This window comes from Lynx canadensis, chromosome B3 (assembly GCF_007474595.2).
Source record: "Lynx canadensis isolate LIC74 chromosome B3, mLynCan4.pri.v2, whole genome shotgun sequence".
Taxonomy (NCBI): Eukaryota; Metazoa; Chordata; class Mammalia; order Carnivora; family Felidae; genus Lynx; species Lynx canadensis.
This window is the reverse complement of record NC_044308.2, coordinates 23,371,847-23,387,465: the sequence shown is the minus strand read 5'-3', so window position 1 is coordinate 23,387,465 and position 15,619 is coordinate 23,371,847. Positions and strand designations below refer to the sequence as shown.

At 44.6% G+C, this 15,619-nt stretch overlaps 1 protein-coding gene and 1 pseudogene across 1 annotated transcript; both read left to right on the top strand.

Moving 5' to 3' along the window:
- The first annotated feature begins 5,670 nt into the window (after positions 1–5,670).
- LOC115516975 lies at positions 5,671–7,919 on the top strand (annotated as a pseudogene).
- Positions 7,920–8,363: 444 nt separating this feature from the next.
- On the top strand, positions 8,364–12,883 carry LOC115516974 (the record flags this gene model as incomplete). The annotated part of the gene is given in 5 exon segments (XM_030320172.2): positions 8,364–8,696; positions 8,699–9,154; positions 9,156–10,392; positions 10,395–11,692; positions 11,765–12,883. Coding segments are annotated over 5 exon segments (4,443 nt in total), but the record flags the coding sequence as incomplete, so codon positions are not given.
- Between the last annotated feature and the right edge of the window lie 2,736 nt (positions 12,884–15,619).

Here is a 15,619-nt window from a genome sequence, read left to right as displayed (position 1 = left end):
TTTTGGACAAAGGGCTAGTATCCAAAATCTATAAAGAGCTCACCAAACTGCACACCCGAAAAACAAATAATCCCGTGAAGAAATGGGCAGAAAACATGAACAGACACTTCTCTAAAGAAGACATCCAGATGGCCAACAGGCACATGAAAAGATGCTTAATGTCGATCCTCACCAGGGAAATACAAATCAAAACCACACTCAGATACCACCTCACACCAGTCAGAGTGGCTAAAATGAGCAAATAAGGAGACTATAGATGCTGGTGAGAATGTGGAGAAACAGGAACCTCTTGCACTGTCAGTGTGAATGCAAACTGGTGCAGCCACTCTGGAAAACAGTGTGGAGGTTCCCCCCAAAATTAAAAATAGACCTACCCTGTGATCCAGCAATAGCACTGCTAGAAATTTACCCAAGGGATACATGAGTGCTGAGGCATAGGGGTACTTGTACCCCAATGTTTATAGCAGCACTTTCAACAATGGCCAAATTATGGAAAGCGCCTAAATGTCCATCAACTGATGAATGGATAAAGAAATTGTGCTTTATATACACAATGGAATACTACGTGGCAATAAGAATGAAATATGGCCTTTTGTAGCAATGTGGATGGAACTGGAGAGTGTTATGCTAAGTGAAATAAGTCATACAGAGAAAGACAGATACCATATGTTTTCACTCTTTTTTTTTTTTTTTTCAACGTTTATTTATTTTTGCGACAGAGAGAGACAGAGCATGAACGGGGGAGGGGCAGAGAGAGAGGGAGACACAGAATCAGAAACAGGCTCCAGGCTCTGAGCCATCAGCCCAGAGCCCGACGCAGGGCTCGAACTCACGGACCGCGAGATCGTGACCTGGCTGAAGTCGGACGCTTAACCGACTGCGCCACCCAGGCGCCCCTGTTTTCACTCTTATGTGGATCCTGAGAAACTTAACAGAAGACCATGGGGGAGGGGAAGAAAAGAAAAAAAAAAAAAGAGGTTAGAGAGGGAGGGAGCCAAAGCATAAGAGACTCTTAAAAACTGAGAACAAACTGAGGGTTGATGGGGGGTGGGAAGGAGGGTGTGCGATGGGTATTGAGAAGGGCACCTGTTGGGATGAGCACTGGGTGTTATATGGAAACCAATTTGACAATAAATTTCATATTTAAAAAAAAAGAAATGTATAATGGTACATCTGCTATGGGTAATAGTGTTTCCTAATGTATATATATATACACACACCGTAACCCTAGCTAAGGCTCTCTCCCCATGGGGACCCAATACCAAAGTCTGACAGCACCATGTGCCTGGGGTCCAGAAGCGGTGCAGGATCACTCGGCATAGAACCTGGAACATTTTCAAGGCCCAGCTGTAGCTGCCGGAGAGGATTCCTGAGGCCTACCCGACCAGTGGCCCATACAGTTGTCTGGCCTTGGATCCCAAATACTAATCCTGAACGGCACCCTCCCTTGTGCCTTCCACTCAGCCCTTCAGGGAGACAACTGCATGTGTGTATATATATATGTTAGTTAGTATATATGTAATGTGTATATATGTAATGTGTATATATGTAATGTGTATATATGTGTGTGTATGTGTGTGTGTGTGTGTATATATATATATATATATACACACACACACACACATACACACACATATATACACATTACATATATACACATTACATATATACACATTACATATATATACACATTACATATATATACACATTACATACATATATACATTACATATATATATTACATATATATGTATACATATACATATATATATATATATATTTTTTAGGAAACACTATTACCCATACGTAGCATATAAATGCAATGGAATATTAGTTTTAGAAAGGAAGAAAATTCTGTCATATGCTTCAATATGGATGAACCGTGAAGACATTATGTCACTGAAATATGCCAGATAGCAAAGGACAATGTTGTATGATTCCACTTATATGAAGTATCTAGAGTAGTCAAATTTATAAAGACAAAAAAATAAAATACTCATTTCCAGGGGCTCAGGATAGACAGGAAGGAGAATTATTGTTTAATGGGTACAGAGTTTTAGTTTTGCAAGATGAAGAGTTCTGGAGATGTATGGTTGATGATTGCAGAGCAATGTAACACATTTAATGCTACTGAGCTATATACTTAAAAGTGATTCAGATGGTAAATTTTATCTTATATGCATTTGACCACACACACACAGATAGTACAAAGCATTATGACAAATTAGAAAGTTAGGAGATTCATGAAAATCAAGTCCAGATGCAAATTTTAAAGTACTAAAAAATGTCACTCTGTTATACATTTCCAGGGACATTGTTTTGGATTTTACTTTATAAGTGACTGGTAAAACATTTATTTTTTCTATCAACAATTCTGAAAAAAAAAAAACAATTAATTCTATTGATTATTAATACTAACTAAAGTTGTTTTGGTCCCTACTCCCCTGGCCTTAATCGTCACTAATCCATTGATCCAAACTTATGCCACACTCAAATCTGACTGTTTCCACTGAGATTCTGGTTTCCAACCCTCTCACCGTTTTTACCAGATATCAGGAATCTGGGGTCCCTGAAAGTTAATATGTCATCAAGATTGGCCTTGATGACAAAGGGCTTGTTAAGCTATCCCTGATTCTTAGAGACAAGTTTTAAGAAAAAATAACAGAATATAAATAATTATATGTTTTAGGAGGATACTGACTCATTATTACACAATTCACAAGATAATCACGGACATTTTCAGTCAGAAGAAGCAGGAAGGCTGCAAAATGGAGAAATAATATAACCAACACAAAGAATGAACATCTACAGTTCACTTTTCCTAAAAGCAGGAGGAACCTTCTCATACTTCACCTTATTTGGGGGCAACTTTTCAGATTCCATTGGTCTGAAAGCTCTCCTGTTTGAAGTTTCCCTTGATTACATTTGCACCGAACAAGCCACATGTTCAAGTATGGGAGCAAAGCAACCTCCAATCCAAATAACTTGGTATAGGTCACTCTCCTTGAGATGTTTCATGACCTCTCTCTTCCCAATACTGTCCTCAAAACACTCCCTACTTCACATTCAAGACAAGAAACAGTCCCCATTCCTCCATGGTCCTGTCACATCTGAATCTCAGCTCAGACTCTTGCATCTAGCCTAGGACTTTTCTCTCCCTCCTTATTTTAGTTTGGACAGTACAAACTTCAGGAAGCCTTTCAGGAGGTTTTCAGAGGTAGAGACACCTTAACCCAAAGCACATTCCATATGCTAGTACTTCTATCTGCATTTCAAATAAACACACCAATTAAACATTAATCTAATGTCCACCAGAATGTAACCTCTAAGATAAAGGGGTCTTATGTTCCTAACTTGTGATCTCCCACAACATACACACAAGTAATTGAATGACTACACCTACATGGACATTCAACAATAGTTTAATTATATAAATCAGGGGTTAGCAACCTTCTTCTGTAAAGAGCCAGGTAGGAAATATTTTAGGCTTTAAGAGCCATAGGTCTCTGTTGCAACTACTTTGCTGCTACAGTGCAAAAGCTGCCAAAGACAATGCACAACCAAATGGACATAATTGTATTCCAATAAAATTCTACTTATGGACACTGAAATTTGAAGAAATAGTATCCTCTTGATTTTTCCCAGCTACTTGAAAACATAATCAATTTTAGCCCACATGCCACATACATACAGGTAGAAGTCTGGATTTGGCCACAGGTTGTACTTACTGACCGCTAGTATAAATGAATACAGTTTGAACCAGTTCCAAATGTGTCTTTATGATCCAATTCTTTCTGTTTTTCCAGTTATCCTGTAGACTTCTCCATATCTTACCAGAGGACTAACCCAGTAACAATCCTTCAATGCATGCCATGTATCCTCCATTCCATGGGGCCTAATAACCCATCAAACCCCATACCTTGTCTCTCTCTTCTCACTCCCTATATCTGTGAAACAGATATTTTCCCTTTTTGGAAGTATCTCCAAGCTTAGTCTCCTGGCCTGTGAACCTCTATAAAATCCACCCCCTTTCCATACCCTGGACCCTAACCCAATCATGTCTTCCTTAAGAATCCCTACTTGGGTGTCTTCTGCTAGGGTCTCAAACAGTACATTCACAAACACACTGTACTTAGCTCATCATCCTTTCATAAACAGTAGATTGTCTGACTGCTTGCCTTCTCTCTTTTCCAAATCAGCTCCCCATAAGAGCCATAGATTTCTTACCAACAATTCCACAAATGAGCTGACAAAAAGTGAATTTTCAATCATCATTTTAGAATCAATGACTCTCACTGCTGGGAAACACATTATACTCAAAAAAAAAAAAAAAACTGAAACAAACTTGAAATCATTTGGTATATGCGACGTCATTGCTAGTAAAGACAGGGATAAGTACAGTATAGTAAGCTTATGAGAGGATTGTCACCAGGCAAAACTAAAAAAAGAAAATAGAAGTAGCAGTGGCTCTGTGGTGGTAAGAGATAGGCTGGGGAGAGTACCACAATGGTTGAAACTTGCTACCAGGGCTGGCTCATGGCTCACAGAATATTGAGCTGCAACTCTAAAGGTGAGACCTTACCTCTGGGGAACTTGCTACCTTTGTACTGTGATTTATAATATATATCTTCACCCCCTTTCTGGCACAGAGCTCCTAAAATTCTTGGAATTTCCTGTGATGAGAGTGCTAAAATTACCTTTGGTTATGTTAATGAGGTAACATTAGAAGGTCTGGAAAGAAGGGGTCTGGTTTGGTTGCCAGAACCATGTGATTAGAGGGTTGGAATTTTCAGTCCTCTGTCCCTGATATTGTGGGAGGGGGAGATGGGCTGAAGATTAAATTATTAGCCATTGTAAACTGATCCAATCAACCATTCGTATGTAATAAAACCTCCATAAAACCCCACAAAGTTAGGGTTAGAAGAGCTTCCAGGTTGCTGAAACAATGGTTCCATGTGCAACGTTCTGGACCCAAACTCCATGAAGAAACAAGTTCCTTTGTTTGGGACTTTGCCATGTGTGTCTTTCCATCTAGCTATTCATTATATTTTTTGTAATAAACTTGTAATCTGTGAATAAACTGGTTACTTGAGTCTTAGGAGTCAATCTAGCAAATTAATCCCACCTAAGGAGGAGGCCATATGAATCTGAATTACAGCCAGTTGGTAAGAAGCACAGGTAACAACCTGAATTTGGAAATTGGCATATGAATGAAGGGGTAGTTTTGTGGGTCTGAATCCTTAACCTGTGGAATCTGATTTTATCTGTGGATAGATGGTGTCAGAATGGAGTTCAATTATAGATCACCCAGATGGTCTCCAAGAATTGCTTGATGGTATGGGGAAAAACTCCCCACACATTGGAATCGTGTTCAGAAAACTCAATACTCAATATTCAGCTAGCCTTAAGTACCACTCTTCTCTAGCTCCCACACCAATGCCAGTTCCAGAACCCCACTGGTTAGGAGAGAAAGACAAAAGAACTAGTTAACTTGTGGGCTTCAAGTACTCAAAACTTTTTTTTTTAAATATATGAACTTCTTTATTTTCTATAACATTCTCTGAAAAGAGTAAGAAAACTGATGCACAGATAATTTGACTGAAGTTCCCACACCTTTTTTTTTTATTATCATTATTATTTTCATCATAAGGCTAAGAAGATCACAAGCATATGCCAGTGAATTGGCAAGATCTAGATCCAGATAGTATAACAGATGTGGAAGATGTTAAGATGCTTAAGAAGAATATGGGGCACCTGGGTGGTTTAGTCAGTTGAGTATCCAACTCTTGATATCTGCTTAGATCATGATCTCATCGTTCATGAAATCAAGCCCCATGTTGGGCTCTGTACTGACAATGTGGAGTCTGCTTGAGATTCTCTCTCTCCCTCTCTCTGCCTCTCCCCCACTTGTGCTTTCTCTCCCTCTCTCTCAAAATAAATAAACTTTTTTTTTTAAAGATGGGTAAGTAGAAAAAAAAAAAGATGGGTAAGTAGAGCTTATTAAAGAATGTGAAGAGAGGCACCTGGCTGGCTTGGTTTGTAGAACATCATGCCACTCTTGATCTCAGGGTTGTGAGTGTGAGTCCCACAATGGGTATAGAGATTACTTAAAAAAAGAGTATGAAGGAACATGTAATGATATGACAGAATGTTAGAATACATTATCACTTGTTGGAATGGAGATAGTCACCAATTCAAATGCTCAATAAACATTAGTTATTCAGATGAAATGTTTGGCCACTGAACTCAGTTAATGGCAGAAACTCCTGAAATAATTCCACTGAATGAAGATGATCTGGTAACATAAGGAAGTGTTCCAAAAATTGATACCTGATCTTGAAATGATACTCTACCATTTAGTCAAAGAACGAAAGGTTAAAGGGAGACTTGGAAAGAGAATAAAGGGTTGGATAAACAACAACAGATACTGAATCTCTTCATGTAATACACAATGAATTTAAGCATCACATAGTGACATTTTCTGAATTGAGAGTTTGATAAGCTGAAAACAAAAATGGTTAAAAGAGGGTGCCCTGCTGTCTCAGTTAGTAGAGCATGTGACTCTTAACCTCAGGGTGATGAGTTCAAGCCCCAGGTTGGGCATAGAGCCTACTTAAAAAAATGCGTCAAAAAAAAAAAAGTATATGAGAGTATCTCATGAGTATCTATGGGACCATTTCCCTCTACCTGATAGATATAGCAAAAAGAAAAAAAATTCAAGAATCAGCTGCATAGGGGCAACTGGTTGGCTCACTCGGAAGAGCTTGTGACTCTTGATCTTGGTGTCATGCAAGCCTCACGTTGGGTATAGAGATTACTAAAAAACAAACAAACAAACAAAAGAATCAACTGGGGGCGCCTGGGTGGCTCAGTTGTTCAGGCATCTGACTTTTGATTTTGACTCAGGTCATTGAAAGGGCGGGCCTACGCCGGCTGACTCCATCTTGTTCTGTGTCCTTCACCTTGACCACACCTCCTGCCCTTGAGTAACCCCCCCCCCTCACCTGCCTAACAGGACTCGGACCCTTCCCCAGCCAATTGGCTGAGGCCATAGCCATTACCTCACCAACTGCCCCTAGGCCCCAATAAAACCTTTGTCCTTTTGAAAGTCACTCTCTCTTCCTGGTATCTCACCGCTGCGTCAGTGCAGGTAGGGGATTGAGCTCGAGCTAGCTCGAATAAAGGCTCTTTTGCTTTTACATCGGACTCGGCTCCCTGGTGGTATTTGGGGATCACAAATTCTGGGCATAACATTTGGGGGCTCGGCCCAGGATCCCCAAGACCCCCGAGGGACCCCCGACCCGGAGAGCCTGACTGGCCACGGTTAGTGTCTGTTTGTTCTGTCTTTTCTGTGTGAGCTCATTTCTGGAATTCTGGTAGTGCCCGACGCGGTCTAAGTGGACGCACTGGAGGACCACGGGCCGGGAGTTTCGGAAGACGTTCCGATTCTCCCTTCTGGAGGGACGTGGAATCCCCTCAAAGGTCTGAGACGAGGCAGGTCGCTCCTGCTGGTCGGCGTGAGGCCGTCGTCTTTGGAGGGACGTGGAATCCCCTCATCGGTTTTGGAGGGACGTGGAATCCCCTCAAAGGTCTAAGCTAGCTTGCAGTTTTGCTTCCATGGAGTTGGAAGACTTTCTAGGGGCCCTCTGTTTGTCTGTTTTTGTGTTTCTCTGTTTTGTTCTGTGGACTTACTGGACGGACCTTATGGGACAGACTCAGACTACTCCTCTAAGTATTATGATTGATCACTTTAAGGATGTGAGGGGAAGAGCTAACAACCTCAGTGTGGAAGTCCGAAAGGGTCGGTTGCAGTTTTTTTGTTCTAGCGAGTGGCCAACTTTCAATGTCGGATGGCCACCAGAGGGGACCTTCGACCTCCCTACCATCCACCGAGTAAGGAGTATCATCTCTCGGCCTAAGATGGGCCATCTTGATCAGCTCCCTTACATTATCACTTGGCAGGACCTTGTAGAAGACCCACCCTCTTGGCTTAAGCCCTTCCTAGCCCCGCTCCCTCTAGAGCCAAAACCCATTCTTGCTTTGCAGGGGACAAAGAAGAAGAAAAGTCTTACCCAGCCTTCAGCACCCCTCTACCCTGTCCTACAGGGGGGTATGGAAGAAGAATTAATTTTTCCTCCCCGGTATAACCCCTCTAGGATGCCGGAAGAACACCATCCTCCCCCTCTGGGGGAGGCAGACGCTGTTCTGAGAGCGGGAGGCAGAAACGCTCCAGTGGGAAGCCTGCCCTTTACCAGACAAAGGGCTCAGAGGGAGCAATCCGCCTCTGCCGCCGACTCCACTATTCTGACCCTGCGAGCCACCGGACCCCAAATGCGGAGGGGAATCAGCCCCATCACTATTGGCCTTTCGCCACTAGTGACCTCTACAATTGGAAAGCTCAGAATCCTAAGTTTTCTGAGAAACCGGCAGGGCTTATTGATTTATTAGACTCTGTTCTTTTTACCCATCAGCCCACATGGGACGATTGCCAGCAGCTTTTGCAGGTCCTGTTCACGACTGTAGAAAGAGAAAGAATCCTCAATGGGGCCCGAAAACTAGTTCCGGGCGCAGACGGGAATCCCACCACCAACCAGGCTCAGATAGATGCCTCCTTCCCCTTAACTCAGCCCCAGTGGGATTTCAACACGGCAGAAGGTAAGGAGAGGCTCCGGGTCTACCTCCAGACTCTAATGGGGGGGGGGGTCTCCGAATGGCTGCTAGAAAGCCAACCAATTTGGCCAAGGTAGGAAATGTACAACAGGGAAAAGATGAATCTCTGGCTGCCTTTTTAGAATGGATCATGGAGGCATTCCGTACCTATACCCCCATGGATCCAGAGGCTCTGGAAAGCAAGGCAGCTGTTATCATGGCCTTTGTAAATCAATCGGCCATAGACATTAGGAGAAAATTACAGAAAATAGATAGACTAGGAGAAAAAAGTCTGCAGGAGTTACTGGTGGTAGCCGAAAAGGTATATAATAACCGGGAGCCTCCTGAGGACAAGCAGGCTCGCGCCACGGCGGCTACCAGCAGTAAGCAGACTCGAGACCTGGCCAGAATACTACTAGCTACCACTGCTGACTTCCCCGAGGAACGAGACCGCCGTCTCCGGCAGCTGGCAGATGGTGCAAGAAAAGGTAAAGGAACCACCAAGTGGGGGGAAGCAGAGGCTGCAGAAGGATCAGTGCGCATACTGCAAGGAGATAGGGCATTGGGCCCGAGATTGTCCAAAAAGGGCCGGCGGGAAGGGAAGCAAGACTGATTGAGTAAAAGTCCTAGAGCTAAATGAACTAAGTGATTAGGGGAGTCGGGGTTCGGACCCTCTCCCCGAACCCAGGGTAACTCTTAAAGTGGAGGGGACCCCTATTGACTTCCTTGTCGACACCGGAGCACAACATTCGGTCCTCCACACCCCACAAGGAAAACTAGCTAGCAAGAAGTCCTGGGTACAAGGGGCAACTGGTATGAGCCAGTATTCATGGACTACCCGAAGAACAGTAGATTTGGGAATGGGCCAGGTATCCCACTCCTTTATGGTAATACCAGAATGCCCCTACCCGCTGTTAGGACGGGACTTACTGACCAAGATTAGAGCTCAGATAACTTTCAGACAAGGGGGGCCTCAGGTCACCGATGGCAAGGGCCACCCCATCCAGGTCCTGACCATGAAACTGGAGGATGAATACCTCTTCCACCAGGAGGCGCTCCCGAGAGAGAATAATATAGACAGATGGCTACAAGAATTCGCCTCAGTTTGGGCAGAGACGGGGGGGATGGGACTAGCCGCTCACAGGACCCCAGTCTTGGTAGAGCTCAAGCCAGGAGAGAGTCCGGTAAGGATCAAACAATACCCCATATCTCAGGAGGCCTGGAAGGGGATTCAGCCACACATCTGGAGACTACGAAGCCTAGGGGTACTAGTTCCTTGCCAGTCTGCCTGGAACACCCCCTTACTGCTGGTCAAAAAGCTTCACACAAATGACTACCGACCGGTACAAGACCTCCGGGAAGTAAATAAGAGGGTCCCGGACATACACCCAACTGTTCCAAACCCATATACTCTCTTGAGCTCCTTGGCGCCCTCCAGGATCTGGTATACTGTACTAGATTTAAAGGACGCCTTCTTCAGTCTGCTGCTGGCACCCCAGAGCCAACCCTTGTTTGCCTTTGAGTGGCATGATCTGGAGGAGGGCTACAGTGGGCAACTCACCTGGACACAGCTACCTCAGGGATTCAAAAATTCACCCACCATCTTCGATGAGGCACTACACGAGGACCTGGGTGAGTACAGAAGGGAGCACCCTGGCCTCACCCTTCTACAGTACATAGATGACATCCTGATTGCTGCCGACACGGCCAAAGACTGTGAGCGAGGGACCCAGGACCTGCTGGCTACCTGGGGGCCTTAGGGTACCGGGAATCCACGAAGAAGGCTTAGATATGCAGGGAGAGGGTAAGTTACCTGGGATATATCCTGGAGGGCGGACAGCGGCAGTTACCAGATGCCAGAAGAGAAACTGTCCTAAAGATCCCTACTCCCACCTCCCGAAGAGAAGTGAGGGAATTCCTAGGATCAGCCGGCTATTGCCACCTCTGGGTTCCAGGTTTTGCTGAGATCGCCAGGCCCCTATATGAAGCTACCAAAGAGGGGAAAACATTTAAATGGGCTGAAAAAGAAGAAACTGCCTTTAATCAGTTAAAAAAGGCCCTTCTAAGTGCCTCAGCCCTGGGCCTACCAGACATTACAAAGCCCTTCCACCTCTTTGTAGACGAACATAAGGGAATAGCAAAAGGGGTTCTAACTCAAGCCTTAGGCCCCTGGAACCGCCCAGTGGCTTACCTGTCCAAGAAACTAGACCCAGTGGCTGCCGGCTGGCCGCCATGCCTAAGAATTATTGCAGCGACAGCACTCCTAGTCAAGGATGCAGACAAACTGACACTAGGACAGGAGATCTGGATCACGACCCCACACGCCATTGAAGGGGTCCTGAAACAGCCTCCGGATAGATAGATGAGCAATACACGTATGACTCATTACCAGAGCCTCCTACTCAACCCTCCACGAGTGCGGTTCCACCCCAGTGCAGCCCTCAATCCTGCAACCCTGCTGCCCGACCCTGACCTAGGTGCTCCACTACATGACTGTGCAGGAATCCTGGAACAAGTACATGGATTTCAGACGGACCTGACCGACCGGCCCCTCCCTGATGCTGAGGCTACTTGGTTCACTGATGGCAGCAGCTTTGTGCGAGACGGACACAGGTATGTGGGTGCAGCGGTGGTCACTGAAACGGACACCGTATGGGCGGAGGCTCTACCCTCTGGAACGTCAGCCCAGCGAGCAGAGCTCATAGCCCTCATCAAGGCACTGATGCTGGGAGCTGGAAAACGGCTTAACATCTACACAGACAGCCATTATGCGTTTGCCACAGCTCATATTTACGGGGCAATTTATCAGGAGAGGGGGTTACTGACGGCAGAAGGACGGACTATAAAAAATGAGCAGGAGGTACTTAACCTGCTTACGGCCTTATGGCTCCCTGCCAAACTAGCCATTATCCACTGCCAAGGGCACCAAAAAGCTGATAACCCAGTAGCTAGAGATAATGGAAAGGCTGACCAGGCAGCCAAGGCAGTAGCCCTTACTCCAGTCCCCACCATGACCATACAACTACCGGACCCGGGAGACCCAGTTTTACCAGACCAGCCCAAATACTCCCAGGAGGAGTTACAGCGTATCAAGAAACTCCCCATGGCCCAGGAGATAAAAGGATGGTGGTATACACCTAACAAGGAGCTCGTGCTGCCAGACCAGCTCGGAGTCTCAATATTAGAGCACATGCATCGGTCTCACATGGGGGCCTGAAAATTAAAAGACTTAATCCGACATGCCAGAATCAAGATTCACCAACAAGACACCAAAATAGAGCAAGTTGTATCTGCCTGCAAGACCTGCCAACTCACCAATGCGAGAACCACATCAAATAAAAAAGGAACCAGGTTCAGAGGCACCAGACTGGGAGCTCAATGGGAAGTCGACTTCACTGAAGTCAAACCAGGAAAGTATGGTTATAAATATCTTTTAGTATTTACAGACACCTTCTCTGGCTGGGTGGAGGCATACCCAACCAAGCATGAAACGGCTCAGACGGTGGCTAAGAAGCTACTAGAAGACATCTTACCCAGGTATGGTTTTCCTGCCACGATAGCATCAGACAATGGACCAGCTTTTATCTCGCAGGTAACGCAGGCAGTAGCCAAGGCGGTGGGGGCAAACTGGAAATTACATTGTGCTTATAGGCCCCAGATCTCAGGACAGGTAGAAAGAATGAATAGAACCCTAAAAGAGACCCTTACCAAATTAACCATGGAGACTGGCGGGGACTGGGTGACTCTCCTACCATATGCCCTTTACCGGGTTAGGAACACTCCTTACTCTCTGGGTTTTACTCCCTATGAGATCATGTTTGGTAGGCCACCCCCTGTTATTCCCAGCCTTCGAGCTGAACTTATTGCTGAGTTTAAAGATCAAGAACTTTTTCTTTCCTTGAGCAGGCTCCAGAGGGCGCACGAGGACATTTGGCCGTGCCTCCGTGCCATCTATGAGGCTGGCCCGATCCCGACACCTCATCAGTACAGGCCGGGAGACTGGGTCTACGTCAAGAGGCACCACCAAGAGACTCTTGAGCCGCGCTGCAAGGGACCCTACATCGTGGTGTTGACAACCCCCACCGCTCTCAAGGTAGACGGCATTGCAACCTGGGTCCATCACACCCACGCTCGGCCAGCGGACCCCTCCTCGATCCGGAAGGACTTTGTCACGCGATGGGCCATCAGTCGGGACCAACACAACCTGCTCAAGCTCAAGCTACAGCGCATTTGACCCACCTAATATTGGTAACTCTGTTAACTCTGCTTGTCATTGCTCATGCTGCCAGAAGTCCCTACGCCCCCCAAAACATCACCTGGCAGATCATAGACACCAGCTCAGGGACAATACTTAATCAGACCTCCCAGAGCCACCCCAGGGACACTTGCTTCCCAGAACTTTGCATAAACCTCCAAACTCTGTTCCCCTTGTCACCATAAATGCAGCCGGTCCCATGATTGGGTCCGGAAGCTACATGACAAGGGGGGAATGAAAGGGCGGCCGACTCCATCTTGTTCTGTGTCCTTCATCTTGACCACACCTCCTGCCCTTGAGTAACCCTCCCCCCTCACCTGCCTAACAGGACTCGGACCCTTCCCCAGCCAATCGGCTGAGGCCATAGCCATTACCTCACCAACTGCCCCTAGGCCCCAATAAAACCTTTGTCCTTTTGAAAGTCACTCTCTCTCCCTGGTATCTCACCGCTGCGTCGGTGCAGGTAGGGGATTGAGCTCGAGCTAGCTCGAATAAAGGCTCTTTTGCTTTTACATCAGACTCGGCTCCCTGGCGGTATTTGGGGATCACGAATTCTGGGCATAACAGTCATGATTTCAGGGTCCTGAGATCAAGTCCCACATATGGCTCCACACTGAGCAAGGAGCCTGCTTAAGCTTCTCTCTCTCCCTCTCTCTCTGTCCCTCTGACACTCTTTCTAAAAAAATTAATTAAAAAAAAGAATCAACTGCATAGCTGATAGCACTACATAAAACATTACAGATTCATATAAATAAACTATTTGATGTTCCACAGGATCCAGTTCAAAATTAGTGACACCCTTTGGCCACCTTATAATGAATTGCTGTTACTCCTGGAGATATCTAGAAGATCCAACCCAGATAGAATTGGAAACTTCCTATCAGTAAAAGGATTGTCTCTTTTTCACACAATACTTAAAGAATCTTGTCACTCAAGGCTAATGGAAACTCTGAGGACTATCTCCATAAGAACATTATTTGCATATAAAAGCACAAAGGCCATCTTTCTTTTATCCTTAAAATTACATATACCCCGGGGGCCCTGGCTGGCTAAGTTCAGTAGAGCATATGAATCTTTGATCTCTTGGTTGTAAATTCAAGCCCCACCTTGAGTATAGACATTACATAAAAATAAAATTAAAAACAAAACAAAACTGTGAGGCCCCTGGGTGGCTCAGTCAGTTAAGCATCTGAGTCTTGGTTTCAGCTCAGCTTGTGACTTCACAGTTTGTGAGACAGAGCCACATATTGGGCTCGCACTGATGGCATGGAGCCTGCATGAGATTCTCTCTCTCTCTCTCTCTCTCTCTCTCTCTCTCTCTCTGTCTCCTTCTATTCTGCCCCTCCCCTGCTCATTCTCTTGCTCTATTTCTCTCAAAATAAATAATCTTAAATTTTTTTCTGAATAAAAAAGTAGGCATATGCCACAATCTATTGTTTATTTTAAAGGATTTACCTTTGCTTATTTTGAGAGAGAGAGAGAGAGAGAGAGAGCACGCGCGTTCATACACAACTGGGGGGAGGATCAGAGAGTGAGGGAAACAGAGAGAATCCCAAGAAGGCTCTACACTATTAGCACAGAGCCCAATGTGGGGCTCGAAATTACAAACCCTGAGATCATTACCTGAGCCAAAATCAAGAGTTGGAGGCTTAACTGACTAAGCTATTCACATGCTCCTCTATTATTTATTTTAAAATGATCTTCTCATTCAGTCTGTGCTCTAGAGTTTTAAACTATATGGATAAGAATGCAAGTAAAAATATTCTAGACTTAGTCATTATATAATATTTAATGTACCTCACTTCCTACAATATTCTTTGGAAAATAATTTATGATATTGCTAATGTAATATTTTCCATTTAAATTTCAATAGTTTTTTTTAATGCATTTGACTTCCATTTAGTGCTTAATCCTTTTATACTTAGGAATTATAATATTATAATTTATGTATATATAAATGACCAATAGATAAAAAGGTGCTCAACATCACTCATCATGAGGGAAATGCAAATCAAAACTGCAATGAGAGATCACCTCACACTGGTCAGAATGGCTAAAATCACAAACACAGGAAACAACAGGTGTTGGTAAGGATGTGAAGAAAGGGAAACCCTCTTGCACTGTTTGCTCCTGGGAATGCAAACTGGTACATCTGCTCTGGAAAACAGTATGGAGTTTCCCCAGAAAGTTAAAAATAGAACTACCCTACAATTCAGTAATTATACCACTAGGTATTTATGCAAAGATTACAAAAATACTAATTCGAAGGGATATATGCACCCCAATGTTTATAGCAACATTTTCTACAATAGCCAAATTATGGGAAAAGCCCAACTGTCTACCAACTGTTGAATGAATAAAGAAGAAGTGGTATATGTATAGAATGGAATATTCCTCAACAGTGAAAAAGAATGAGGTCAGTGCACCTGGGTGGCTCAATGAGTTAAGCACCTGACTTTGGCTCAGGTCACCATCTCACAGTTCCTGAGCTTGAGCCTGCATCAGGCTCTCTGTTGTCAGCACCCTCTATCCCTCTCTCTCTCTCTCTGTCCCTCCACTGCTCATGTTCTCCCTCTGTCAAAAATAAACATTAAGAAAAAAATAATGAAATATTTCCATTTGCAATGATATAGATGGACCTAGAGAGTATAATGCTAGGTGAAACAAGTCAGAGAAAGACAAATACCACATGATTTCATTCATAGTGGAATTTAA